The 26,823-nt window shown below is 32.1% G+C and overlaps 3 protein-coding genes across 3 annotated transcripts; all 3 read left to right on the top strand.

The window, feature by feature from the left end:
* The first annotated feature begins 4,026 nt into the window (after positions 1-4,026).
* LOC111045287 (transcriptional repressor CTCFL-like) lies at positions 4,027-7,355 on the top strand. The gene is made up of 2 exons (XM_022330658.2): positions 4,027-4,165; positions 5,314-7,355. The coding sequence occupies exons 1-2, from the start codon at positions 4,096-4,098 to the stop codon at positions 5,688-5,690; spliced, it is 447 nt and encodes a 148-aa protein (XP_022186350.2). The 5' UTR covers positions 4,027-4,095; the 3' UTR covers positions 5,691-7,355.
* A 355-nt stretch (positions 7,356-7,710) lies between these two features.
* On the top strand, positions 7,711-13,394 carry LOC111045276 (zinc finger protein 790). Its single transcript, XM_039429534.1, has 3 exons — positions 7,711-7,732; positions 8,421-8,630; positions 10,800-13,394. The coding sequence occupies exons 1-3, from the start codon at positions 7,711-7,713 to the stop codon at positions 11,126-11,128; spliced, it is 561 nt and encodes a 186-aa protein (XP_039285468.1). The 3' UTR covers positions 11,129-13,394.
* Positions 13,395-14,511: 1,117 nt separating this feature from the next.
* On the top strand, positions 14,512-21,012 carry LOC120351410 (zinc finger protein 335-like). The gene is made up of 2 exons (XM_039428671.1): positions 14,512-15,987; positions 17,066-21,012. The coding sequence occupies exons 1-2, from the start codon at positions 15,475-15,477 to the stop codon at positions 17,792-17,794; spliced, it is 1,242 nt and encodes a 413-aa protein (XP_039284605.1). The 5' UTR covers positions 14,512-15,474; the 3' UTR covers positions 17,795-21,012.
* Positions 21,013-26,823: the final 5,811 nt, after the last annotated feature.

Here is a 26,823-nt window from a genome sequence, read left to right as displayed (position 1 = left end):
CAGACACGTGCAGTATGAATGCAACAAGCCCGCTCAGTTTGCTTGCGATATTTGCCATCAAAGGTTCAAGCAGAAATGCTACCTGAAAACGCATTACATGCTCAAACACTCCGAAGAGCTCACGAACGATCAAGAAATCCAATGACTGTTGATATCTATGAATTTTTATGGAATAGAATGTTCAAAAATATGTACTTTACACTCTGAGAATATTGTTATAGTTTGTTGTTACAAAATATTAGTTTTTATTTTGTATAATGTTAATTTATTTTGTGTGTCAATATAATTATTTTATGAAATCTTTTGTATTTTAAAAATTATTTCGTTTTGTTCCAACCAGTATAACCTTACGGTACTTACTGATCTTGATGGGGATCTAGGATCTAGGTATGATTTATTCCAGGTAATTGAACATTAATTCAAATATTATTATTTCCCAATTAAAATTACTTGTAAATAAGTAATAGATATTAACTTGTACTAAAAACTTGTACAAGCTGATGACAGGCCTCATAAAACTTCAAAGCAATAGCTCTATTTAAACGATCTACCTGATACCTGTAATGTTCCGGCATTCGCGCTTCCCCAACAACTACATAATCTAGCCTACTTTGTCCTCTTTTGCTTCATGTCATTGCATCAATCAATCAAAACCATATAGCGAAAGAAACCCCAATCGATTTCTTCATATTTCCTTGTTTATTGAACGAGCGTCACGGTATGTCTAGTAGGCCTACAATACTCCAATCCAATTCTTGTAACTTTTGAATTTGTGTAACACGTATAAGATAGGGTACACTATTTAACACGATTTGGAATTGAAATAAATAGAGTTGGCCAATTGAACTAGACATACCTTGCTTAATAAACAAGGAAACCTGAAGAAATAGATTTTGAATGATAGATTGGCGTTTCTTTCGTCATGGTTTGGATTGAATGATGCACTGACATTAAGGCTGTGCAAAGGCTAGAAATAAACTTTCTACTGGTGATATTTTTCCAAGTTTTTCGATTTGTATATCATCAAGCAATCAAAATAAAAAGTTTTCTCAGAAAAACATTTTTTCCCGATCATTACTTTGTGAGATATGAGCTCCTTCAGTTTAAATTTTTGGGACAGAACATTTAAAATTCGGTAGGAGATAAATCCATGAAATTTAGAGGATTAATTCTTCATGGTATTGTTGATTAAACAAAACAAAAATATCAATTTTTGAGAAAGTTATTCAATTTACCAAAAATAACTCAACTAAAAGTTTTTTTTGTCATTTTTAGTAAATTGAATAACTTTCTTAAAAATTGATATTTTCAGATAGTTTTTGTTTTATTCGTTCAACAATACCACGAAAAATAAATCTCATGTATTTATCTCTTACCGAATTTTAAATTTTCTTTCCCAAAAATTTAAACTTTAGGCGCTCATATCTCGAAAAGTAATGATCAACTTTTTTATTTTGATAGTTTGATGATATACAAATCGAAAAACTCAGAAAAATATCATCAGCAGAAAGTTTATTTTTAGCCTTTACTCAGCCTTAAGCAGAAGTGGACAGAATAGACTACAGAAAACCATGATATAGTTCAAAGCGAATGTTAAAATAATCGTAACTGAGAACAGTTTTTGCCATCTTAGGTACCAGAATGGAATAATACTGGTGGACGTCCCCACCCCACCACCACTCGACCTGGTCGAGTGAAACAGACCAAAAGGATCAAATTGATCACTGCGGTGGTATTGGCGATCCACTTGGATCTTCCTTTTTATCAAAAATGTATTGTTTTCAGAAGTGGAATGCCTGTTGTCTGCATCGTGGCTTTCACAGGCCAATCTGCCATCGCCATTTGAGCTATTGGCCGAGGATACTCCGGACGAGGCCACGCCTTCTCTTGGTGAAGCGTCAGCCAATAGCCAGGGCGCATTTCCGTGCAAAGCTTGTGGGCGATGTTACAAGCATCAGCGTAATCTCAGCTATCATTCGCGATTTGAGTGCAGTTTCGGCCGATTCTTCAATTGTCCGCACTGCCAACACAAGACCAAACGAAAGTCCAATCTGCGCTTGCATATCTCACTTAAACACGGCCAGCAACATGAGTCAGCAACATGAAAACGAAGTTGAAAATATTATAAGTGACTGATTACAGGAATCCAGAAAATTATTATTGTATGTATATATATTTTTTAATTTCTTAAAAATTATCTTCAACTTCATAGATTGTGATTATGTTGTCACAGGTATACAGACAATAAATTATGTCTATTTTAATTTGTAAAATGTGCTGTTTGTCTTGAATATTGTTGATAGTACGGTACATATGTTACTGTAATATATATTGGTCTACAACTTCATCATTAAGGTAATAAAAGTTATTTTTAAGTTAAAAATTCAATTATCTTGAACATTCATAATACCGTACTCTGGTAATGCATTGAGAACTACGGAACTCGTAAACATTGTCGTCTTCAATTGTATGAATCGTAAGACGAATATTTGGTGCAAAATGCAAGAAATCCATTCAATCATTCAAAACATAATTGTTAGTATGAACCTGTTACTTTATAATTATAGAAATAAGAGTTGGTTGGTAAATAGTTATATTGTCCCTGTCTGGTAGGCTACAGTGGTGTTATTATTCCCATGAGCTCTAATGAGAATATTCCCGCTCATCCCGCCCGAGCGAGTATCATAACTACATAAGAAAGTTCCCATTAAAACCTAATGGGAAGTATATTTTCACTGAACTAGACTTAAACTCTAATGTGAGAATCCAGCTTTCAGATTGAAAAAGTGAGAACAAATATTAACTTGATGATAAATGTCACTAACTCAGAAAATGTGTGATTCTCGGATCACGACTTACGATTATGTTGTTCAAACTACTCAATTTATCTACCTGTTTCTTACACTCAACCGTACATCTTAAGTCTATACAAGGCTTATCATATGCTTCTAGACACATTTAGATAATTGATTATTTTACAACCCTTGTTTGATAAGAAATATGATTTGTAGTTATGATATCTTATGTGTAGGCTAAATGTTATTTGTTGTTGAAATGAGTGATAATTATGTTATTTATACTATTGATTGTTATTGATATTAAACTATCGACATGGATAATGTTGATGAAAGTAGATCCTTATTATTAAATTTGTTTTTTCCAATATATTCTATTGATAATACGATATGGCAAAATAGCTCAATCAATGGCAAAATTAGATCAATCAAACCTATACTCAAGATGAGTATAAATTTTCTCATAAAAATGTGTATCACGATTTGTAGGCTACATTAACCTCAGTTTTGTAAAATACTACTGCTCTGTAGGCCTACCAGTGACCAGTGTTTTAACCAGTATTTCATGTCGTTAATCAACAATGCCCCAAAATACTTAGCACAAGGAACTCAGTACTGATCTGCAGAATAGATGCATTTCATGTAAGATTTCTAATGAGTTCATTTTAAACTAATCAAACAGTTTACCAAATTACACCATTTAAACAGGAAAGTTCTTTCTTGACATAGATCAAGCAATTCTTTTGTAAGCTTAACTTCTCTTATTCCATTTATTACATTGAATTTTCATGTATTGTAGTCAATATTGTATCACAAGAAGAGTTGTACTTCATTCTATCGTAATATATTTTTGATCTTTCTGTAGTGTTCACTTTTCACAACTTTCAATTTTTATCACAAGTACAGTAGATCTTATTAATTTATTCACTCGCTTCTGCTACATTCTCATGTTGGGCTTCTTATATTTTTTACTTAGGATGATGCACAAGCTTGTTCGTGTGCAATGAGACGGATGATTATAAGATATGAGAGTTGAGCATAGCCTAAACTATTTTTCAGAACTTGATGGGAATCTGGATGACCTAACATATGGCACGAAAGATGACTATGTTTGCGAATATTGTCAAAAATGTTTCAAACATCGACGCAACCTTCTGAGGCATTCTAGGACCTCTTGTGGACTGAAACAGCTGCCTTACCAGTGTGCCGATTGTCACTCATGTTTCTCTCGCCAAGACTCGGTCAGAAGACATGCTTTGCTGAAGCATAACAAATATGTTAACAGATAAGAGATCAGACCATGCTTGTTTGCCTAGCATGTCTTCTTAGCTGTGATTTGGCTATCACCTTCATTTGTCTTCTTCCAACTGGTAGGTAAACCATACCGTACTCTATTACTTTTCTTTTATTAAATAATCATATAAATATGTCGATATACTTTGGGGAAGTTGTCCTGTTTGAATCAATATTCTGGTTGCATGAAAAATTCTCTTCCAAGCTATCTATTTGAAAAAAGTTAATTTTCCTTCCTCTTTTGTAATTTAATCATATATCAAATTGAATGACATTACTGGTATTGTGTTTATGAAAATACTGGATATGGTATTGAGCATGTTCTTTTATGGAGGAGATATTCTTTCCTATACTACAGTAGAACACCAATTATCCAAACTCTGATTATCTGAATCATTTTTATAGAAGAAATCTCCGCGAATTTAAGATATTTACAAAAAGCATTAACACTATTTTAGCAAAGTTTATCTTATTCAGTAGAGTATTTAACCGGTTACAATTAAAGTAAATTATAGCACCGGATAATTTATTATTTAATGGCTGCATTTTTTTACATTTCAAATTTTTATTTTGCAAAAATTTAAATTATCTGAATATGTGATCAACCAAATGGGGTCCGATCCGAATTGATTAGGATAATTAGAGTTTTGTCGTAGGATAGTTTCAATGGGGAAAAAGCTTCATTGACTATTACTATAAAAAGTTACAAAAATCAATAACCATCTGTATATTATTATATCAATTTTTTTTTGTAAAATACAATAGTCAATAAGAAGATATCTTCAAGCTCTAATTACATTTATGTTTTCCAAGCCCATCACTTTAATGAATTTCTGCTCTTCTGGGCGAAGAAAGAATTCCATTGGTATCAATGAGAGTCCTATTATTATTATCATTACTGCATTATTATCAAGGGAGTGTTTGCACATTGGAAGACTCTGAATGTGTGGTTACTCCAATCACACCCAATTGTATGGTTTAAGAATACTATTGATTAAATGAGTTTACACACATTGGCAGATTTAACATTTTTGTATTCTCCCCGATGAATCAATGGTGTTCTCTTTCTGCCCAGTGAATTAGAAATAATTCATTGGATAGGATATAGATGTAAAGAAAATGCAAATTTGTATTTTCGTTTAACACTATTATAATATATCTCTGTACTACACTTCTATTGTATTATATCTTTGTCTGACACATCATTATTACTTGCACTTTACAGATTACATCTTCCAGGACGACACCCAATCAAGCGCCCCTCCTATCTCATCTGCAGACCAGGTGTTCAGCTGCCCCAAATGCGCCAAAAGCTATAAGGCGCTGTCATCTCTGAAGAGACACGTCAACTATGAATGCGGCATCGACCCCCAGTTCCAGTGTCGCATCTGCGGCAAGCGCTGCAAGCAGAAGACGCACCTGAAGAGGCACATCCTCGACATGCACACCGAGGGAGTCGAGAGCTTCAGCTGTCCGCTGTGCAACTACAAGGCCAAACGCAAGAGCAACCTCAAGATTCACATTTTCGGTGTTCATGCTAAGGCTGTGGCAGCTCTACAGAGCGACTCTCCCAATTCCGATCTATTTATTTCTAATTTATAAACTAAATTGCGAATATCATGACTCCCACATCGATAACTATCATTACTAGAACATTATTTGTTATTGATAAATATTTGGTTTGCAAAGGCCGTAACAACTTTAAGCCAGTTACTCGATTCTTGATTGTTCGATTTTATACCGTCCCTATGGAATCTACCAGATTTAACGGAATTCAGTAAACACGTGAACACATCTTCTCTTCCCCAAGTCATGTTTAATATAATAGAATTCATAAGGACAGAGAAAATTGTACGTTCAAAAGATCGAAATATGTGTAACTAGACTAAATGATTCACTTTCTCATTGTGATATACTTTTCTATTTTTTAAATTCTATAAACACTTTGTGTATTATTTTTAATTGAAGGAATTTCAATTATTGTTCTCAAAACTATAGTATTGTTGGATTGTTTTCACATATTTAAGGTGCTAGGGCATTTAGTTAATTGAGAAACGGAATTAAAGTTGTTTGAAGGAGCTCAATATATAGTTTGAAAGAAAAACTGAAATATTATTTAAAATTAGAGGATTGTATTCAATATTATTGGTGTCTCAGATCGATAGATTATATCCAAGTATTGTGATCAATAGAAAACTATTCTTTGGTTAATGAATCTTTAAATGTCGACTTTTCTTCTTACTCATTCTTTTCAGTTAGACATTTCTCCCAATTCATTTTTAAGAAAATTAGATTTTAAAATTAACTATTAAATTAGTCTATTGAAGGCAATACTGAATTATTGTTTGTTTGTTTCAACTTCATAGAAGCTTACAAAACAAACTAAACACTTTCAAATCGAATATACCTTTAGTATTGATACGGATTAAATATTATTTTCCAATAAACTCATCAAAATGTTTCAACTCTAATTACGTAGAATAATCGTGCAATAATATAATCAAAACAACTCTTAACTATTGATGCTAACTACTATTACTATTTCTTAAAATATATTTCTAATACCAGAGTCAGAGTGTATTATGAAATTCTTCTAATTCCTCATGTGACACTTGTAATAATTTATCAGAATGCTTCAGCAAATATTTTCTAAAATTATCAAGAACTCTCCACAAAAATTGAGGATTGTAAGTAATATGACATTGTGAGTTGCCTGTGACAGTATTTCTTCCTCCAAATTTCTAACCCTGAATTAGTTCATTTTTAAATTTTCAATTTGTGAGAATTTCTGTTAAATTTTGAATTGAAAGTTTTGTTTACAATACTAAAATATTTTATATGATCTATTGTAAATTTATAGTTTTGTGATTTTTATTGGCTGATATCACTTTTCTTATCATTTATGTTTTACGTGTTTTATGTATTTATTTATTTCATACAATGTTTCATTACACTTGAGGCATGTAATTAATAACCATAATAACCATGTCTTGTAGAGCCATTTTAATTCATCTGAAGCTTTCAAAAACCTTTTGAATGGTCCAATATAAAAGCATGTATAGTGAGTATCCCAGCAAATCTTCAACTAAATGACTATTTCAATGTATACTCATGAGATATTATATTGTTCCTATTTAAAGACATTGACTGATTTGATTCTTCTTGTTTGAGAAACAATATTCAATTATTGAGTATTGAAAGATAATTATTGTATTGATTTTCATTATTATTGATAATCATATATTCAGAATTATATTTTTTAAATAAGTTGATACTTTTGTTTTCATATTTTTTATCCTTTTTCCTTATTGACATTTTTTTAGGAAAAAAAATGATTTCAACAATAGGCTATTCAGTTCATTCAGCCTTATCGATATTATTTTATGATTACAAGTGTTTTATTATAGCTGGTAAAATTATAAATTTTCGCCATAGAAGTATTCTACTCGCTATAAATTCTTAAATTATACATTTAAGATAAAATTCTTAAATTATAAATTCTATAAGTTATAAATTATGCTTGTTAAATTCTCGGCTGGTCGAAGATTGGAGAATGAAGTTTTTCCATCAGCCACAGCTCATACAAAGTTATACATATGCAGGATGCTTCAAGAATTTCGTAATGGAAAATACATTTTTAAAGGGTGAGTCATAATTTTTTGATCAATATTCTTCACTGCTTTTAATATCAGGGTAATTACTCTTCTGAAGTGAGTAAAATGCAATGGATTGGAATATAAATTACAGTATTTGATTCAAGGCGTGAGTAGGCTACACGCTTAACACCTGTTGAACAATGATAGAGTTAGGGAAGACAATGAATGAGTGTGAGTGAGAAAGTCACGTCTAGTATTCCAAATGCCAAATTTGGGTACGGTACTGACAAAACAAATTAAACAAAATTTAACTCCACAAATCTTTCTTCTCTTGCTCAGGACAACCTATGTCTAACAACGCATGTAGGTAAATTAACTGAACTACACAAGAGCACCCACTATAGCTTTATTTATACCTTCATAGACATAAATCGCATAGTATTTGTCCTTCTGGGGAAACTGCCATGCCGGAAATTAGTGATATTCAATAATGCTACGTAACTTAATTCAGCATATAGAAAATTTTCTGTCTGATTTGTTTGCTTGGAACTGATTTGTTTTTATTGTAGATCTCGGGTATAAACCTTTTTTCCCAAATACTATATTCAGGGGAGTATAGAATGTAATAACATTATTATTACACTCTCTACTCTCTGACTATAATAAGTGTAGCTATCTTATTTGGAGCTTTTTCGGACATTGCTGACACTGACGTATCATTTGTCTGGTTGGACAGATTTCGCAGCGAGTGTTCTGGATGACGAAGGTCTGGAGGAGGAGTTCCTGTCGCTGATCACGACGTCGGCCCACGGTGACGTCATCCGGTTCAAGTGTAACCGCTGCTTCAAGAGCTACAAGTATCGGTCGGACTTGACGCGTCATCTGAAGAGCGAGTGCGGAGTCGCGCCGCAGTTCCGCTGCCAACGCTGCGATTTTCGCACGAAGCGCAAGTCCACGCTCAAAACGCACATGTATCTCAAGCACTTTAATTCGGCGTGATACAGGAGACGCAGGGTGATGCGTGGTGCGAATCTGAGCTCAGAGCGTTGTCAAATACAGAATGCAGAGCATGATGTGATAAAGATACTGAAGCAGGGTGTTGCGTGTCCTAATACGTTATGCTGATCGTTGCCAGGTATCGAAATGAACTGTATTTTATACTTGCATCCGTATCTTTTACATATCTGTACTGTAGACCAGTTGACATGTAGGATCTTGGAAAGTAATCTAAGTTGAAACCCCTTTATCAAAACTCAAGTCTAGTAAGTTACACACACGTCGATTTTTGCATGTACAATTTTCTGCCGTCCTTATAAATTCTTTCAGATTTAACATAACTTGGCATATGATGTATTCATATGTTTGTCAAGTTCCGTTTAATCTGGTAGATTTCATAAGGACGCTGTAAAATCGGACGTCCATAAATCGATGTACTGGCTAAAGATATTATCGAAATTCTAAGATATTAATCGAAACAAAACTTGGAACATTTTATCTCAAAGCTCAATGACCATTATTGATACAAGTACCGGGTGGGTACTCTGTATGTTGGGTTCTGATTATGTGGTTGTTTGATATAGTGTAAAATTTTATATAAATTAATATGTAACTTGAATTGTTATAAATAATTATGTATCTGAAGCTATCTTATCTGTCTGGAATATTGAAAATCTACGGTTCTGACCAATTTTGATGTGCAACTCGGTCTGTTGCCATCAAAGTCATGTGTCTTGAGAACTTTGGTATAATTTCATTAAGGTCTAAATTTAGAAACTTCGGAATGTATAGTATCAACGCTAATTTTTTTGATGTGTTACAAAAGACTGAACTATCATGGAATAGCAGAATCATTTTTAAGAGATTGAAAGAAAATAATTATTCTTCTTGTGTGATTTAATAAGAAAATTTTATTTTCTGCTTGTTGAAATGTGCCTATTTATAATAGAGTTTTATGGTTGTTATTATTTATTTAATTAAACGTATTTTCTGAATAAGGTTGGTCATTCGCATGTGGAACGATTGATATTTTCCTAATCACTCCGTAGTTTGGGAGAATGAGACAATTGATTGCCAAGTTGTACAACGATACTGTTGGATGAATAAATACCTCTGAATAGTCCAACTACACTACGTCTATTGTAAGATTAGAATAATACTCAAGTTAATCAAAGTAGTCTAAGAAATTGATCAAGAGATAAATGTTTTTGAAATGTTAACATCCAAACCCACTATTCTCTCAACAAGTTTTTGAATACAAATGGCCTGCACCTACGAATTTTATTTTGATAGTTTTTCTCAGAAAAGTGTCTAAGTTCACTAGCTCCTATTTTCTTGATATCACAACTTAATATAAATAGTTTAATCTCTTTAGAAGACATATGAAATTTAGGCCAATCAATACAAAACCTGAATGATGAAATTATAACACACTTTTTTTTAATTTTATCTTACTAAAATATTTCAGTTGCTTATTAGCAGTTGATTACTATATATTTTTTCAAAATCATTGGTCTCACTCCATTACTTTTTCCGTTTTTCTATTCTTCTTAAACCAGGAATTCAACGTAGATAATTCAACGTTAATTAACCTATTTCAACACCTACTCATGTTATTTTCTGTTTAACTAGTAATCTAAATTATTTATTTTTCTCAAAAAAAAAAAAAAAAAACAATCAATCCTACACAATAATTTTATTATTATCATTAGAAACGCATTACAGCATTATTGGAATCCCCGTACAAGAATATTTTTATATGAGTGTAGTGGGGAAGGCTGGTTTGCTATATGATGCTAATATCATTAATTTTTTCTTCATTACACTTAAATTTTTGTTCTGTATTCATACCAGTAGTTTACTCTTCTGATACCAGTACAACGGATTTATTAACAGATTATAACCCATTTCAACACAGTTATCGTTTGTTCGACAATGCTATAATATGATGCTAATATCATTACTTGTACTCTTTTCTCAACAATCGCACTTTGAAATTTCACTTTTTTTTCTCTAATACAACTACCACGAACTAATCAACAGTTTACATTTTGTTTCAAGTATAGTTAACTGCAATAATATTCTATTAGAAAATGATTGTTTGTGTCATGTTTGTCAGGTTTCGTCTCATATTTGGGAAAATTGGGTCTTCTGTCCGCTGGTAAAAGTCGCCGGGCAAGAGGGGGTGGAGAAGGTGGAAGAGTAGGAGAAGGAGGAGGAGGAGGAGGAGATGTGGATGGGGAGGAACGATTCGCATGCGAACGGTGTTCGCGATCCTACAAGAACAGAGGCCACCTGATGCGACACATCCAATACGAGTGCGGCATCGAGCCACGTTTCAAATGTCCGCTGTGTCCACACCGCTCGCATCACGGAAGCAACATGAAGGTGCACATGTTCCTCAAACATGGCCATGGCGCTACCAATTACAACAGGCAACGCAATTAGTACAATCAACCCCAAATTCAAGTACAACAAATCTCAAATTTACATTTTTAAGAATGCATTTTCCAATGTTCTGAAAGTGTGCACAACTGTAGTGAGAATCGCTCAGCATTGGTATAAGGAATGAAACTCTGTCAGTTTGATGTGAAGATAAATCTCGAATTTTCATTTGTCAGATTGTATTTTTCAATGAAATTATACTGAAAGTGTGCATAACAAGTGTAGTGAGATTTCCTCAATACTGCCAGCATTGGTTGCATAGGGAGCATGCATTTCATTTCTATAAGGGAGGGGGGTGATACTGGAAGTTCGATGTCAATCCATATCCATACTATAGTAGGGACTAAATCTCAAAACGTTTCTTTTTTAATAAAAGATGATTCTGGAAGATTGCGTACATCTAACTTCATTTTCTTGTTGTACCTTAGTCTGCTGACTCTCACTTTTACAGAGTGAAACTGGGTGATAGCGATGCGATAGAAACTTTAGTGAAGCATGTTGAGTTTGTGCTGTTTATAGTGAGGTGATAGTATTGTGACTAGTAAAAAATTTACAATATAGTATCAATTTTTTGTTGTTGTATCTTATACTGCGTACTTATACAGTTAAGTGATAGCTACGCTATGGAATTTGAGTTCTGGGTTGCTCTCTCAAAACTAGTACTGTTGAATGTTGTAGTTCTTGGTGGAATATCGATTCGCACTAACGAAAGACGTGGAAACTAATAAGGGGTTACTACAGTTTCTGTTGCGTTGCTATCGCTCGATCGCTAAGCAGTCTCAGTTGGCACTGTAAACACAGTAAATTGATCCATATATTGAATCATCAATCTTATTAGCCAACTCTGATGGATTGAACTGAAAGACTATAACTGAAATTAACAATCAAAATTCTGGAATATATACCTCAAGTTACACAAGTTTCATCTATACTACTACAATTACACTATTGTATGTTTCATACATGTATGAAAGAGTGTACAACTCATTTTAAACTCTTTTCAAGCTGAGGTGATTGAGAAAACAGTAGTACAGGCGAAAGTACACAGCAGCAAACAGAAGTATACAGACAGACGGAGAAAAATTTTAACGTCTACATGTACACAGTTTTATTATTTCTCTGTCTATCTGCTGCTGTGTGCGTTTGCTTTTAGAGGTGTGCCTGCAGACGATGGAAAATCCAAAGACAACATTGTTTTAAAATAATTTTAAAATTCCTTCCAATTCGAAGCTCTTAAAATGGGAAAGAAGAAGACTACCTGGATTCAATTCATTTGCATGAGGTTTTAATTGGTCGATTGAAAATGAAAATTTGATTGATTGGATCATTTTTGAAATGAACTTCTCATTCAATGATCACATGGGGCCCTAATTTCCAAAAATCTTGGAATATACCGTAGCAATGATTTTACATGTTATCTAAGACTTGACTTTTGTAAAACTTGCCACTAGCTAAAATCTTCTAATGAAACATATTTATTTGCAGATACTGAACTTTACAATCTTGTTGAGAGACTTCCTCGCATTCAGCAGGGTAGTGATAGTCTTCAAGACGGATTTTTATATTGCGATGGATGTAACAAAAAATTCAAAAAGCGCAAATATCTGAACTATCACAAGCGACACGAATGTGGCATCACTCGCCAATGTGCCTACTGTGCTTATAGCTCCTCCAGCAAACACAGTCTGAAACTGCATGTCATCAATAAACACTCTCAGATTTCGTTAGTTTAATAGTTGGTTTTGAGGCGCTTATGCCCAATGACAGTAATTCATGAACGTATTTAATAGATAGTTTATTATACCATTTATTGCAGTCACCAATCGGGCGCAACTGAGTAATTGAGAACATTCTCAGCTCTTGAGATGTATTGAATTTTAAGAGGCCCATGTACTATAAGGTTGATTAAAAATTGTCGATTCTTGTATTTCTACAAAACAATAAATGATTATGTTGATTAATAAGAGGAGTTATTGTTCCAATAGGAAAATTAATATTGAAACTTATTTAAGATGATAAAAAATGAAATAAATTTATTTTGTGTTTGTATACCAACCACTCTCAGATGCTTTGTTCAACATCATTTTGAATATATCATACATTCCATGTATTTTCTAGTGAATAAATTTGAATTCGAATGTAAAAAGCAACCCAAAGACCCACACATGACATTTTTGAGGTAGGCTTACGTTTACACTCAGTTCTCATAAGCTAAAAATATGTTGGAAATGAAAAAACAAGATGTGTCTCAATAAACGAATCAACCGAATAATACGTTTACTTATTTCACCCAGTATATAGTCAATACACAAACTTGTAATCTCATAATATTGGCAGAAACGAAAAATCTCATTTCTTCTAGCTGAAAATGAAATATGATTCCAATTCTCAACATGAGAAAGATTACTTCTTTTAATAATCTTGAATTAAAAAACTAGATTTTTGAAATAGGATTTTAATTCTGGATTTAAGTGTATTTTCCATAAGTTTATGTGGAAACTCTATGTTTATTGTTTGAAAGTGGGCTAAATACTGTTTTATATAGATTATGTTGCTTAATATGGTTTAACCAACGTGATTTTAGTAAATCCTTATACAATTACAGGTATGTATGTATAATTCATTCTTTCTAAATGTTTGCTTGAATAGTGTGAAAGAGTAATTAAGTATTTTCATTTGTCTTTAATTATTTCAATATTGTACATAAGTATATCTATCAAATAATGATAATAATAGTTTTCCATTGCCTAGTAGCCGAATTGTAACACGGGTTGTACTTTGCACTATGCACTTTCAATATTTCTTGCATCTTATATGTGCTTCTGTTGTCGATTCTGCTTTATGATTAGGCTCATAATATGTTTTTATTCCCTGAATAAAGACTTAGTTATGTTTTCTATCTAACACAACACTAGCTAATTTGTGGAAAAATTGAACTCAATGAATTAGATGCACAGTAAAGCATCACAAAAATCACTATATTTCCTCAAATTAATATCATTTAAAAATATTAGGTTTTCATATTTCTATAATTTTTATTATATTCTATTGAAGATAATACATTTAATAATTTTCTGTCTACAGATATCACAAATACCAGTTGTTCATATCTTTGAATTTCACCTATTTTCTCATGTGCGTGAATATTTGCTTCGCTTCAGCACAATATCCATAGCATATTTTTTATAATTTTGCTTTAATTAACCTTTTCAAACTTGCTTCAGGTTTTAGCTAATACTCAATACTATACACTACTTACTATACTACTGTATTCCAGCTCTCCAATAGATATCTATTAAAATGTATTAGATAGATTAATGCCTTTTTTTTAAACTTTACAATATAAAAAGTGATGTGGGTGGAATTGCGGCAATAAGAGCCCCCTCTTCCACTTAACCCACATACTAGGAATCTAAATGTAAATTTGTAGTTTTAAAGAGTAAAACTCGTATTGTTCAATTGTATGCACTGTATGTGATGTTCAAGAACATTAATTCATTAGTTGTATCAAATACACACAACAATTCAATCAGTAGTATTGTTGTAATTCCTAACAAGCATACCATCTTCTAATAGCTTACTATGAATCTATTTCCGACTTTCAAGGATTTGGATCATGAAACGCAGTTTAAAGTTGATCAGAAGAAGGTTATCATGTAGTGATAGTTTTTGTAAGTCAAGTTTCTTTCAACTTCATGCTACAGTAGACCAGTTACATTGCCTATGATAAATCATTCAGATATTCTGCTCTCCTGTTAAGTTGTGAAGAATGGAGAGTTAATTCATTGTATTCTTCTTTTGGTGGAGAGACCCAAACGTTGTTCCATTTCCCATCATAAAAAAAGAATAGAACGGAGTTAATCTGTTAACACTTCTCAGTAGATGATAATTGAAGAATGTGTTACAACACATATTTAATTTGAAAATGTATGTCTTGTCTTTTTAACCATAAGTTAACACTCTTCCAATAAAACATGGTAGAATAAGTGGATGATGCTTCATGTCTCTTGTCAATATTAATATGCATAGCTTACTAGTTTGTTGTACAACATCACTAAATTCATCTTTTTGTGGATCCTAATTTCTTGGCATGTTTTTGAATGTACTCTTACTATTATTGTTTCACGCTGTATACATTTCTCAATATTGAGAGATAGCGATGGTGTTTATTTAGTCTGTAATTTATTATATTCACATCTGTTAAGACGTTACACTGTTCAAATTTTGTTACCTACACTATACAACTCTGATGCTAACATTTCCCAATATGCAGAGATCATGATAGTGATTCATTCATTTGTTATTATCAATATTTCATAGTATTTGTAGTAACGTTTTTAAACTATTTAATGCAGTGTGAAAATAAATACTGTTCTATTTTATTGCATATTAACAACATTGGTTGGTTTACAGGCGCTCAACACTTCGACAATAAACCAGAAATCTGTAGATATGTACCAGAAACCTGTAGCGATGTGCCAGAGAACTTCAGCGACGTTTGCAACAATTTTGCTGTTAAGTCGGAGCCTTGTTCGAGCTCCGAGGAAGAGCTGGATGACGAGGAGTCGTCAGTGACGTCACTGAGTTCACTGAACTCGTCAGAGTCGGAGTTTGACGGCTTTAGCGTGGAAGATGGCGGCGTGCCGTTGCCCAGTGCTGACGTCAGCGAAACGTGGACGCAGTGCTTCAGGTGCAAGCATATATTCGGCACGCAGACGGAGTATGTGATGCATTTGTACGTGTGCGCAGGCGCCGCTGCTCTCAAGTGTTGCCAGTGCGAGTTCAAGACTAGAGACAAGGAGGTGCTGGAGAGACATCATGAAGAGGAGCATGTTGTCAAGGCTGTCCAAAAGACTGTAAAGGTATTTATTGCTTTATTCATTATTATATAATAATAGATTCCTAGTTTCCTACAGTTTTTTTGTTGAATTTCATTCACCTATATAATTTTATATAGGTTTTCCCAAATAAATGTGATAGGTCACAAAATTACTTGTTTTGTTGTTCATATTTATTATTAAAAAATATAATAATTTTAGTTTCCAAGTGAATTTATTTTTTTATGAATAATAATGTAAATTAACAACTCATTTACCGTATATATTTATTGAACTCATAGTTTTTTTTTTAAGAATTCACTCATTAAATGAAGAAAAAGGAACAGAAAAAAGTGTAACAAGAATACAGAACTGGATAAATATATAGGTTTACAAGAGTTGATGTGTCACATTTAAATGCAATGCTTTCACGTATGACAACACTTTTTAATTAACTTATGCTAACACTTCTTATGACAGCAATTATTCTTTTACATGCTATGGCATTTGTAGCCCAACTATGTGAATGAAAACTCCAGAAGTAACAATGTTGTACAGACATTAACATGCAATACTTGCATGTTCTGAAAAAAGATCAATCTGAAGAATAAAACCTGTTGAAGAAATCAGTGGATCTATGTGCATACTTCTGAGAATGAAAAGGAGAGTTACAAAATCTGTGTTGGAAATTTGGATTAACCAAATTGGAAACAAGAAACAACAATAGCTTGTTTTCCTCATCAATTGTACAGTATTTAGATTGTATTTTTGATTTACTTTTCATAGATTGTTATCCGTTCCATTACATTATTATTAACTTCTGTTTAGTTTTAGTGAAGGTGATAGTTTGGTAGTGTGGTACCCAGTTAAACAAAATATTGATTAAAAAGATTCGAAATTTTTCAACCACAAGTCCATTAAGGTAATGAGATACTGGTTTCGGTTACCATTGTCGATCTCTGGTAAACAATTTATTTATCCAGTCATTTACATACAGCAACATGTGGAGACAAACAGGTAAAAAACCGAATTTGGATAACCACAATTTATATCACCTCCACTACTATACAAAAATGTGTAAGTTTTCAAGAGAAAACTATAACCTGTGGTAATTGTGTTGCAGCCACGAGGCAGAAAGCCGAAAACGGACCAAGTTCGCCTGCCGTGTGGGCAGTGCCGACGCACGTTCAAAGAGGCCCGACAGCTCGACTACCATCTGCGAAGAGAGTGCGGCCGACCGCCGCGATTCGTGTGTGCGCTGTGCACATACCGCACCAATCAGAAGGCTCAGATGCGCATGCACGAGGAGAAAGTGCACAACCAGCTGTCTGCCTCGTTCGTACAGCTGCAGCGGCCTGCTTTCATTGCTGCAACCGCCGCCGCTGCAGCTAGAAGTCAAACAACGCTGCAGTCTGCTGTGACAGCTGAAAGGCCAGTAACATCTACTGCAGTTGGTACAGCTGCTGATATGACTACTGCTGCAGTTTCGGCTGAAAGCCCAGCAACACCTACAGCGGTTGCTACAATTGCTGATATGTCTACTGTTGACGCTGCTACTGTTGCAGTTATGGCTGGAAGTCTGGTAGCACCTAATATGGTTGTTACAACTGCTGATGCAGCTACTGTTGCAGTTATGGCTGGAAGTCAACTATCATCTATTGCAGTTGCTACAACTGCTGATAGGTCTTCTGTTGATGCTGCTGCGGCTGAAAGTCAAGTAACGCAGCAGCTTTCGCCGGTTGGAATGGTGACCACACCACCAAAGTGTACCGGAGAAGTAGATACTATCAACAATAATAATAATAATAAGGCTTCAACATGTCAGACAATGGCAGGTCCGGGCTCTGAATGAATATTGATGTGATGGTTGAAAAAGTTGTGGATTATATAAATTTGTAGTCAAAAGGTTTTGGGGATTAATTTTATTGTTTATGAAAAATTATTTCATACGACTTGTGTTGATTCTACAAGTAATGTTGAATCTTCAGTGAATTTGGAAAACTGTTGGGGGATGATTATGACGATTGTAGAATAAATGATGTGCAATTATTATTGAATTTGCAAAATTATTATTGGATGACGATTTAGGAAGATTGTAGAACTATCTTGGATTGATGATTGAATATGAAAAACTATTGGAGAATGATTCAGGAAGATTGAAGGACAATTTCATGATTGAGTAGCCTATAGTGAAACATAGGGTAATGATTTGGGAAGCTTGTAGAAGATAATAGCTATTGTGTATCAATTTTCTAATAAGGATATCATTCGATTTGATTACATTTGTCAAGCAGCAATGAGTAAATTCAGAAGAAAACATGAATAGTTTGAACCCAATAACTGGTGTCTTGCTGTCACAAAATATAGATTGCTATTACAGGGTACTTTTATACTTATTGACAGAATGATGGAAAAGTATTAATTACCGTAATGTGAATTTTATAAACTTTCATAAACTAGTCGTTTTAATAATGTTTCATCATAAATCAGCATCATTAATATGAAAATAAATATTATGAGCATAAAATGAATTGAAATACACATTTTTATAGATAGGGATATCAAAAAAAGTAATATGTGTATGAATAATTATTTATTGTTGAATACCAATTATTTAATAATATGAACTTGATAAATTTTCAATTGATAGCTATATGTAGGGTGTAGAATAGAATTTATAAACAGGTAAATAATTAAAAAATCATTCGAATAAAAAAAATCTGAAACTACTAATTAAATTGATTGATTATGTTTAAAACACATTATTTATAAAAGTATAATTTACTTCTGTAAAATCTAAATGAGTATACATAATTAAATGTTTTATAATTTTTCAACTCCACTGCATGAAATATAAAATTTACTGGTCGTTCCATATTACTGTCATTAGTAAAAATACCATTCAGTGTCTCTCTGAGTCATACAAGTGCCTGCAAAGGTCAATTACTCATTCCAATTACTAGCCTACTATCACAGTTTTGTTTTTAAAATATTATAGAATATAATTTCAAACATTATACATAATTCATCAGAAGCATAATATATATAATGCTTCTGATGGATTATAAGAAATAATTTATTGTATTATATACTTTCACAGACATTCTTCTGTTTTCTTATGTAAAACACAGTGTGATAAAGTAGTACAAATATCTCTCCACATTATCTTCAAATAATTTAGTTCAAGAAGTTTTATTAAAAATACTGATTAATCATTTAATAATGGAAAATTTATAATCATTTTGAAGTACATATGTGATTCTCACGATACTGTTGTAAAAGAGAATGTAAGCTGAGCTTCGAGACATAAGCCTTGAAAATGTGTCAGTAGGTAGCCATAGTGTAGTTTTTGAAATGTAATGTAAGGAGTTATATTGGAAATGTAATGTAAGGAGTTATATTGGAAATGTAAGGAGTTATATTGGAAATGTAATGTAAGGAGTTATATTAGTAATAATATGTTTGTATTCCCCAAGGATGTTTGACAAAGTTGAAAAAGGATGATAGCTTGCAAGTGCCTTCAGATGAAGATGAGATTATAGTTAAAACCATGTATTCAATTATGTGGCTTATCTAGTGTGGCTTTCAAACCTAACAAAAAGCTGCCTTATTATTACTATATTAAATAAGATATCTTTAGAATATTGAATAATGCATTTGTTATTCATTGCCATTATTGTAAGGGTGTGCATGGTTATTCCATCTATAAACCATTTTTAATAATGCTATGGATATTTTATTATTGTTGAATGATATTTGTTTCATTTATTTCAATTTTATTTAGATTTCGTAGCTTTTTACTAAACCCGGCTTTGTTAGGTTACCATCTTTGATAAATCTATAATTTTAATGGAATATTTGAAAGATACTATTTTAAGGATATTGTAATTCACGTTGAATGTGATGCTGTATCGTAGTATTCAATATTTCACTGGATCTCTGAAAATAATTAAATGAGTTTTAGTAGAAGTAAACAGTATTTCTTGAAAATATTTCAACAATGTCCATAATTCATGCTCCATTGAAGTCAGAGTTCAGTGTGAAACTCTGAATTTTAGATGAATTACATATTATATCTAAATAATCACCACCCAGTTCTCCCTAAATAAGTTTTTCATTTCTAGGTTTCATTATTCTCAGTTTTGAATTTCTGTCATTTTTAGTTCTAGATTTAGTTTGAAATTATTAGATACAAGTGTGTTCATATTTTGGGAATAGATTAGAAGTGTTATTTTTAATGAATGATCTCGGATAATATAGACTGCCTTTGAAAGTAGTCTGTTGTATGGTCCATTCCGTTATACAGTTTCGACTTCATTTCAAAATATTTAGAAGATTTATAAAATTATTCTACTAAAATATAATTCGGAAATCCGTTAAAAATGTTTCATGTGAAGAATGATTCGCTCATTCCTAATAGATTTGGAGATTATTTCCAGACAACTGCTGCTTTTTTGAATAACTTGATTTCAGTTTACAATGAGAATATTGTTAAATTTTATATTTTCAAACTTGTCTACTCAATCTCTGTCCCATATAGGGTCCAACTATTGATATTTCGTTAATAGCAAATTATGATCAATAGTTTTTTACAAGCACTTCTTCATTCTTATTTTTACACAAAAAATTATAGCAATTGAATGTTTGTTTGAAGTTGTATAAGGAATAGTAGTTTTTTTAATACATGATTGACGATCACTAAAACAAGTAGAAAAATTAAAAGTAATTATTAGAATTATCATTGATTGAGAATGTGTCTTACTATGTATAGGCTACCACCAAAGTTTTTTTATGACCTTTACTATTTATCATGTAAAGTTACTATGATTCTCAAATAAATGAAACACAGAAAGTATATGAATTTTTTTTATAAACTATGTGTGTGAGTTTTGGACTTGAGGGTGATTCGACAACTTTCTTATTGAAATATCTATGGGGATATCAAGCTTCAATTGGATAGCTTCCCATAATATGCAAGTGTATAAAATTATTTACGTTTTATAAAAATCCATCTTACTTTGAAAAGATACATTGTTGGTTTGTTTCAGAAAATAAAATAAAGATATAAGATTTGGGCTCGTTTTTTTCTTATTTTCCAAAAATTATAAAACCAATAAATTGCATGAGATCAAAAGCTACCACTTACATCGTGGAGTACCAATTCCAACGTTTCATATACTCATTCAAATAAATCTTGAACCTCTATTGGAATAATGAGAAAAGTGAGTACAAAATTCATGATAGTTCGAGATTCAGCTGCAACAATAGTCAAAACACTAAAATTTAGCTCAAACTATGATATGTATATAGTGATTTCTAAAGGGAAGTGATAGGGTTTTCAAAGTATTGTAAAAATTTAATTTATATAAAAATCGCCCAGAAAGTTTGGACGGTTTTTTTAGAAAAAATCGTTTACTTATGTATCAGAGCTTTCAAAATTCATTAAATCTTGCTATATCAAACTCACAAAAACTACAAAACGACCTGTTCCAAACTTCTTACACATCAAAAGTCCAAATAGATAAATGTAATAAATTACATCGATTCTACTTTAAGAATTCAATGCTACTAAACCGTCATCAGTAAATTGTTGTGGAGTTTTTCATGCGCATTCAAGTTTTTAAATTTTCACTTAATTTATTCAAGTCCTTTTGTTTTACATTTTCATTACAGTTACATCAAAAGTTCAAACACAATACTGTAATAAATTACATCAATGCTACTTAATGGTTTCAATGTTATCAAACAGCCCCCATTAAATTCTTGTGGAGTTTCTTATGCGCATTTAAGTTTCTTATTTTCTCTCTCAATTTATTCAAGCTCTTTTGTTTTACATTTTTATTACAAGCTATCTTCATTTTCCACATTTACAAGCAACTTTGTCACTGATTTAGCTTGCTTTTGCCATCCAACAGACCCGGATGATAAGCAATCGATGCTGGCTTCACTGCTGCTAGAAGACGAATACTCAATGTTGGACAGTCCCCCTCCCCACCAGCAAACCAAGTACCAGTGCACCGAGTGTCTCAGACTGTACAGGCACCAGACCAGCCTGTGGAAGCATCGCAAATACGAGTGCGGCAAGCTGCCCCAGTTCAAATGCCCCGAATGCCATTTCAAAAGCAAGAGGAAGGATAACTTGAAAGTACATTTGTTGAAGCATAAACGTTGATATTATTAGTCCAACATATCAATAATTCTAAATCGTGTTTATTCACGATTTTGTTCATTTTTACGCATCGTTGATATTTTTGTTGACGTGTTTCAATAATCCTATAGCAAGATCAACTTCAAACTGTCAACATTGGAATAGGAAGTGTTGATATTATATTTAAGAAGTGTTGGCAGTTTAGAATCTCACTATACAAGTGCCGTATCTATCACAACTATTTCAACATAAATTAAAAATGTAGCCGAAAATGTATACGGTACCGTATTTCAACATCCTCTTATCATAAGAATGATTTCAACCAAGGATGCTTTGATTGTCTAGCAACCAGTGAAGGCTGTGCAAAGGCTAAAAATAAACTTTCTACTGGTGATATTTTTCAAACTTTTTCGATTTATTTTTCAAACTTTTTCGATTTGTATATCATCAAGCTATCAAAATGAAAAAGTTTTTTCAGGAAAACAATTTTTTCTGATCATTAATTTTTGAGATATGAGCGCCTAAAGTTTAAATTTTTGCGACAGAACATAAATTCGGTAAGAGATAAATCCATGAAATTTAGAGGATTAATTCTTCATGGTATTGTTGATTAAACAAAACAAAAATCTTTCAAAAATGTCCATTTTTTGAGAAAGTTGTTCAATCTTCTAAAAATAACTTTTAGTTGAGTTATCTCTGGCCATTCTTGGTAAATTAAATAACTTTCTAAAAAATTGATATTTTTAATAGACTTATGATTTATTTAATCAACAATACCATGAAGAATTTATCCTCTAAATCTCATGGATTTATCTCTTACCGAATTTGAAATGTTTTGTCCCAAAAACTAAACTTTAGGCGCTCATATCTCAAAAAGTAAAGAACAAAAAAAAAAAAAGTTTTCATGAGAAAACTGTTTCATTTTGATAGCTTGATGATATACAAATCGAAAAATATCACCAGTAGGAAGTTTATTTTTAGCCTCCGCACAGCCTTAATATAGTTTTTATAATACAGTTTATATACCTAATACAGTTTCACTTGAAACTGTTGGCTTTGGTTGGATGGGAATGTATTATGTAGTATAGCAGGAATGCTGATAGTTGCAAATGATTCTCGCTGTAGAATTGTTTTCCATTACTCATTGGACAGAATGTTCTGTGAAATTTAGCCTCAACACAGTGGGGTTGAGCCCGGCCTTTCAACTGCAGTAGATGTCTCTATGTTCCATCCTAGTAGCCGACTGCCATATGAGGCACACATTTTGTCAGTCCAGTTCTATATTTGTCAGGAGTTTCAACCGTTGACAACATTTTCCTATGTTTTACACGATAAGGCTCTTTCAGATTGTGAAAATTATTATGACAAATAATTTGCCACATTCCACATTACATCCATTGATTACCAGGCAACCAGAGCGTGCTTGGCTGAGAACGTTCTCTAGCCCCAAAGAGGATGTTGGAACAATATGTTTAGGGTTCTTTGCTTTGAAGCAGAGAATTATGAGAATAGATTCCATCAACTGTTCATTTATGGCCAACTAGAAGATTGTAAGTTCTATTTTTTGATTCCCGGTTTTTTCATTTGTTTTCAAGTTCCTAATGGTTCAACTGAGTTGTGGTCGATGTTGTAGAAACGTTCCATGATGAAATAAAAACACATAGATGTTGTCAGTTTTCTACACTTTAATTTGGTACACGACCATGGTTTCGTGACCACACAGGTCACATTTTCAAGCTGACTAAAACTAAAACGGACATATTGGGCTGTTCAAAATAATACATGGTAGCCAACTTAACCTAAAGAAATAAAATAGCCTACTAAATAATTTGATGCATTGAGACAATAATAAATGGTGAGTTTCATAATCTAATAATGTTTAAAAATTCCAAAATATATTTTAGTAGAATTGAATAAATATATTAATCTATGAAACTAATCAAAAAGAAAGAATAATCATGTAGCCTAAGTAAGTTTGAAAGTTGGGAAACAGCTGAGAGGAGTGAATGTAGTCTGTTTACCATTCCAATCAAAATTGTAAATATAACCTATTTCTATGAATTTAGGATCGAAGTTAAAGAATTCCCACAGTTAGATTAATGGAAAACACAAAGAACTTGAAAATTAAAAGAACTAACCCTATAAATAATTAAGTAGAATTGAATAAATATATTAATCTATGAAACTAATCAGAAAGAATAATCATGTAGCCTAAGTAAGTTGGAAGTTAGGGAACAGCTGAGAGGGGTGAATGTAGTCTGTTTACCTAAACAGACTACATTCAGACTACAGACAACATTCACCCCTCTCAGCTGTTCCCTAACTTCCAACTTACTTAGGCTACATGATTATTCTTTCTGATTAGTTTCATAGATTATATATTTATTCAATTCTACTTAATTATTTATAGGGTTAGTTCTTTTAATTTTCAAGTTCTTTGTGTTTTCCATTAATCTAACTGTGGGAATTCTTTAACTTCGATCCTAAATTCATAGAAATAGGTTATATTTACAATTTTGATTGGAATGGTAAACAGACTACATTCACTCCTCTCAGCTGTTTCCCAACTTTCAAACTTACTTAGGCTACATGATTATTCTTTCTTTTTGATTAGTTTCATAGATTAATATATTTATTCAATTCTACTAAAATATATTTTGGAATTTTTAAACATTATTAGATTATGAAACTCACCATTTATTATTGTCTCAATGCATCAAATTATTTAGTAGGCTATTTTATTTCTTTAGGTTAAGTTGGCTACCATGTATTATTTTGAACAGCCCAATATGTCCGTTTTAGTTTTAGTCAGCTTGAAAATGTGACCTGTGTGGTCACGAAACCATGGTCGTGTACCAAATTAAAGTGTAGAAAACTGACAACATCTATGTGTTTTTATTTCATTCCTAATGGTTATTGCCAATGAGATTGTTCATTTCTGTTATAGCAATTTAGTCTGCATTTTGTTCATGCTGTATAAAGCAATCATATTGATATAATTTCCCTTAAATGGAAATTTTGATCAACAAAAAGAATCATTTAGTTTTTTCACTTGAAGCTAGATTATTTTGATTGAGAAGAAAGTGAAATTTTCAATTCTCCAAATCGATTAAGAAAATAATGTTACTACTAATATTCTCTGTTATAATTCGTTCAGAGGTATTATTTGTCTGTGCCAATGAATCATAAATTGTGCCATTATAAGAGTGAGTTCTCTCTAATATATTTTTATCAATTTTAGAAGTAAGGTTTTGTTATACTACTTGAAGTTATATAGGTACCGTACTTAATGTTTAGTAATAGTGCAGAATAAATGTTCATGTTATGGATTCGTTATTTTTTGGAGTCAAGAAGACTAAAGGAAAAATTGGGAAAGAAATATTGTCATCCATATATCTCTCAATTTATATTGATATTGATTCAAAGAACGTTATCAAAGTGCCAAATATTTCTACTCACTCGGAATGTTCCTCTCAGGTACTACTACATAGGCTAGTTTTTCAGTTACTTCTACATTATTTGTAGAAGTTTTGCTGTGTCAAACATTTTCTAGTCACATAATTGTTTTGGAGTCACTTAATAATAGGAAATTACAGAATGAATAACAAAGGACCACTATTTTCCATTTAACTTGGAAATTCTTAATCAATTGATGATTTTGAAATTGAATATGAATTCATAGGTGCTATTGTTTATTTTGTTTTTCGAAAGATATTGGAATAACTGATATTCCCGACTTGTCAGGGAAAAATGTTTAATATAATCCATCAATAATTGATTGATTCTCTAGGTGATATATCTTTGGTCATCATCTGAATTTGAATAGCCAAATAGAATTATCACACTAATTTGAGTTTGATTACTCATAGTTGATATACTATTATTTTAAAGCATAGTTTTATTTTTGTCACATCCAAATTTATTAGATTAGAATCTATTCAACTTTTTTTATATACTATTGATAAATAAAATAAAATAATTGTGATGTATCAAAATATTTTTGAAAATATTTCTAGTCTTCGCTAACCGATAGGAAACTCTACAAATGTAACTTCTACCAAAGTATATTTTGTACTAGTTAGTATAGCTAATAACCATTTAGTGCCTTCAAATATCAATAATTGTGTTTTTATCTAAGAAGACTGTAAGTTCTCATAATCATTGTTGTCTTTTGTTTTGATTGAAGAGTGCAATAAAACGTTTATTAATTTATGTTTAATAAATCAATTTTCATTATTCTGTAATACAGTTCCCATTAGAAAATATTGTTTGAAATAGCTATATTGTTGTCCTAGTTTGTAAATTATTGTATATTTATAACAAGGTGGTTGGAGTAACAATTTTCTACATATTCACAACTAGCTTACAAATCTTGCCAATTTAAATATAATAAGAAATCTCGGATTTTTAAAATAAAACATGACGAATTTTTTGAAAATCAACTATCATAAGAATAACAGAATAATGCATAGTTGGAAGAATTGAACTGAAACCAATGTACAGAGCAGCATAATAATAATGCCTGTATTGATGAGCAGCGATGAGATTGGTAGATGAATAACCAATAATATATCTTGCTCATTTCTTACACATTCTGCCTCTCTGTACTTGAGTTTTAGTTTATTAAACTGACAATGGTGTAACAACCGAAACTTGAACCTCGTAATTCTCAAGACTTTTCTTTTATTTCTTTGCACAACATCAATTTATTAAATGATATTGGGATGAGGAAA

The sequence above is a fragment of the Nilaparvata lugens genome, chromosome 5 (assembly GCF_014356525.2).
Source record: "Nilaparvata lugens isolate BPH chromosome 5, ASM1435652v1, whole genome shotgun sequence".
In the NCBI taxonomy this organism is placed as follows: domain Eukaryota; kingdom Metazoa; phylum Arthropoda; class Insecta; order Hemiptera; family Delphacidae; genus Nilaparvata; species Nilaparvata lugens.
Note: the sequence above shows the minus strand (reverse complement) of the source record. Positions and strands in the feature narration are given on the sequence as shown.

What these genes read in the sequence shown, in the direction of transcription:
- LOC111045276 (XM_039429534.1), top strand. Translation starts at nt 7,711, where the DNA reads ATGGAAAATACATTTTTAAAGG. An exon ending in GGAAAATACATTTTTAAAGG is followed by an intron (nt 7,733 to 8,420) that starts GTGAGTCATAAT and finishes CTGGTTGGACAG; the next exon opens with ATTTCGCAGCGAGTGTTCTG. An exon ending in CTGCGATTTTCGCACGAAGC is followed by an intron (nt 8,631 to 10,799) that starts GCAAGTCCACGC and finishes CATGTTTGTCAG; the next exon opens with GTTTCGTCTCATATTTGGGA.
- LOC120351410 (XM_039428671.1), top strand. Translation starts at nt 15,475, where the DNA reads ATGCAGTGTGAAAATAAATACTGTTCTATTTTATTGCATATTAACAAC. An exon ending in CTGTCCAAAAGACTGTAAAG is followed by an intron (nt 15,988 to 17,065) that starts GTATTTATTGCT and finishes ATTGTGTTGCAG; the next exon opens with CCACGAGGCAGAAAGCCGAA.
- LOC111045287 (XM_022330658.2), top strand. Translation starts at nt 4,096, where the DNA reads ATGCTTGTTTGCCTAGCATGTCTTCTTAGCTGTGATTTGGCTATCACC. An exon ending in CATTTGTCTTCTTCCAACTG is followed by an intron (nt 4,166 to 5,313) that starts GTAGGTAAACCA and finishes TGCACTTTACAG; the next exon opens with ATTACATCTTCCAGGACGAC.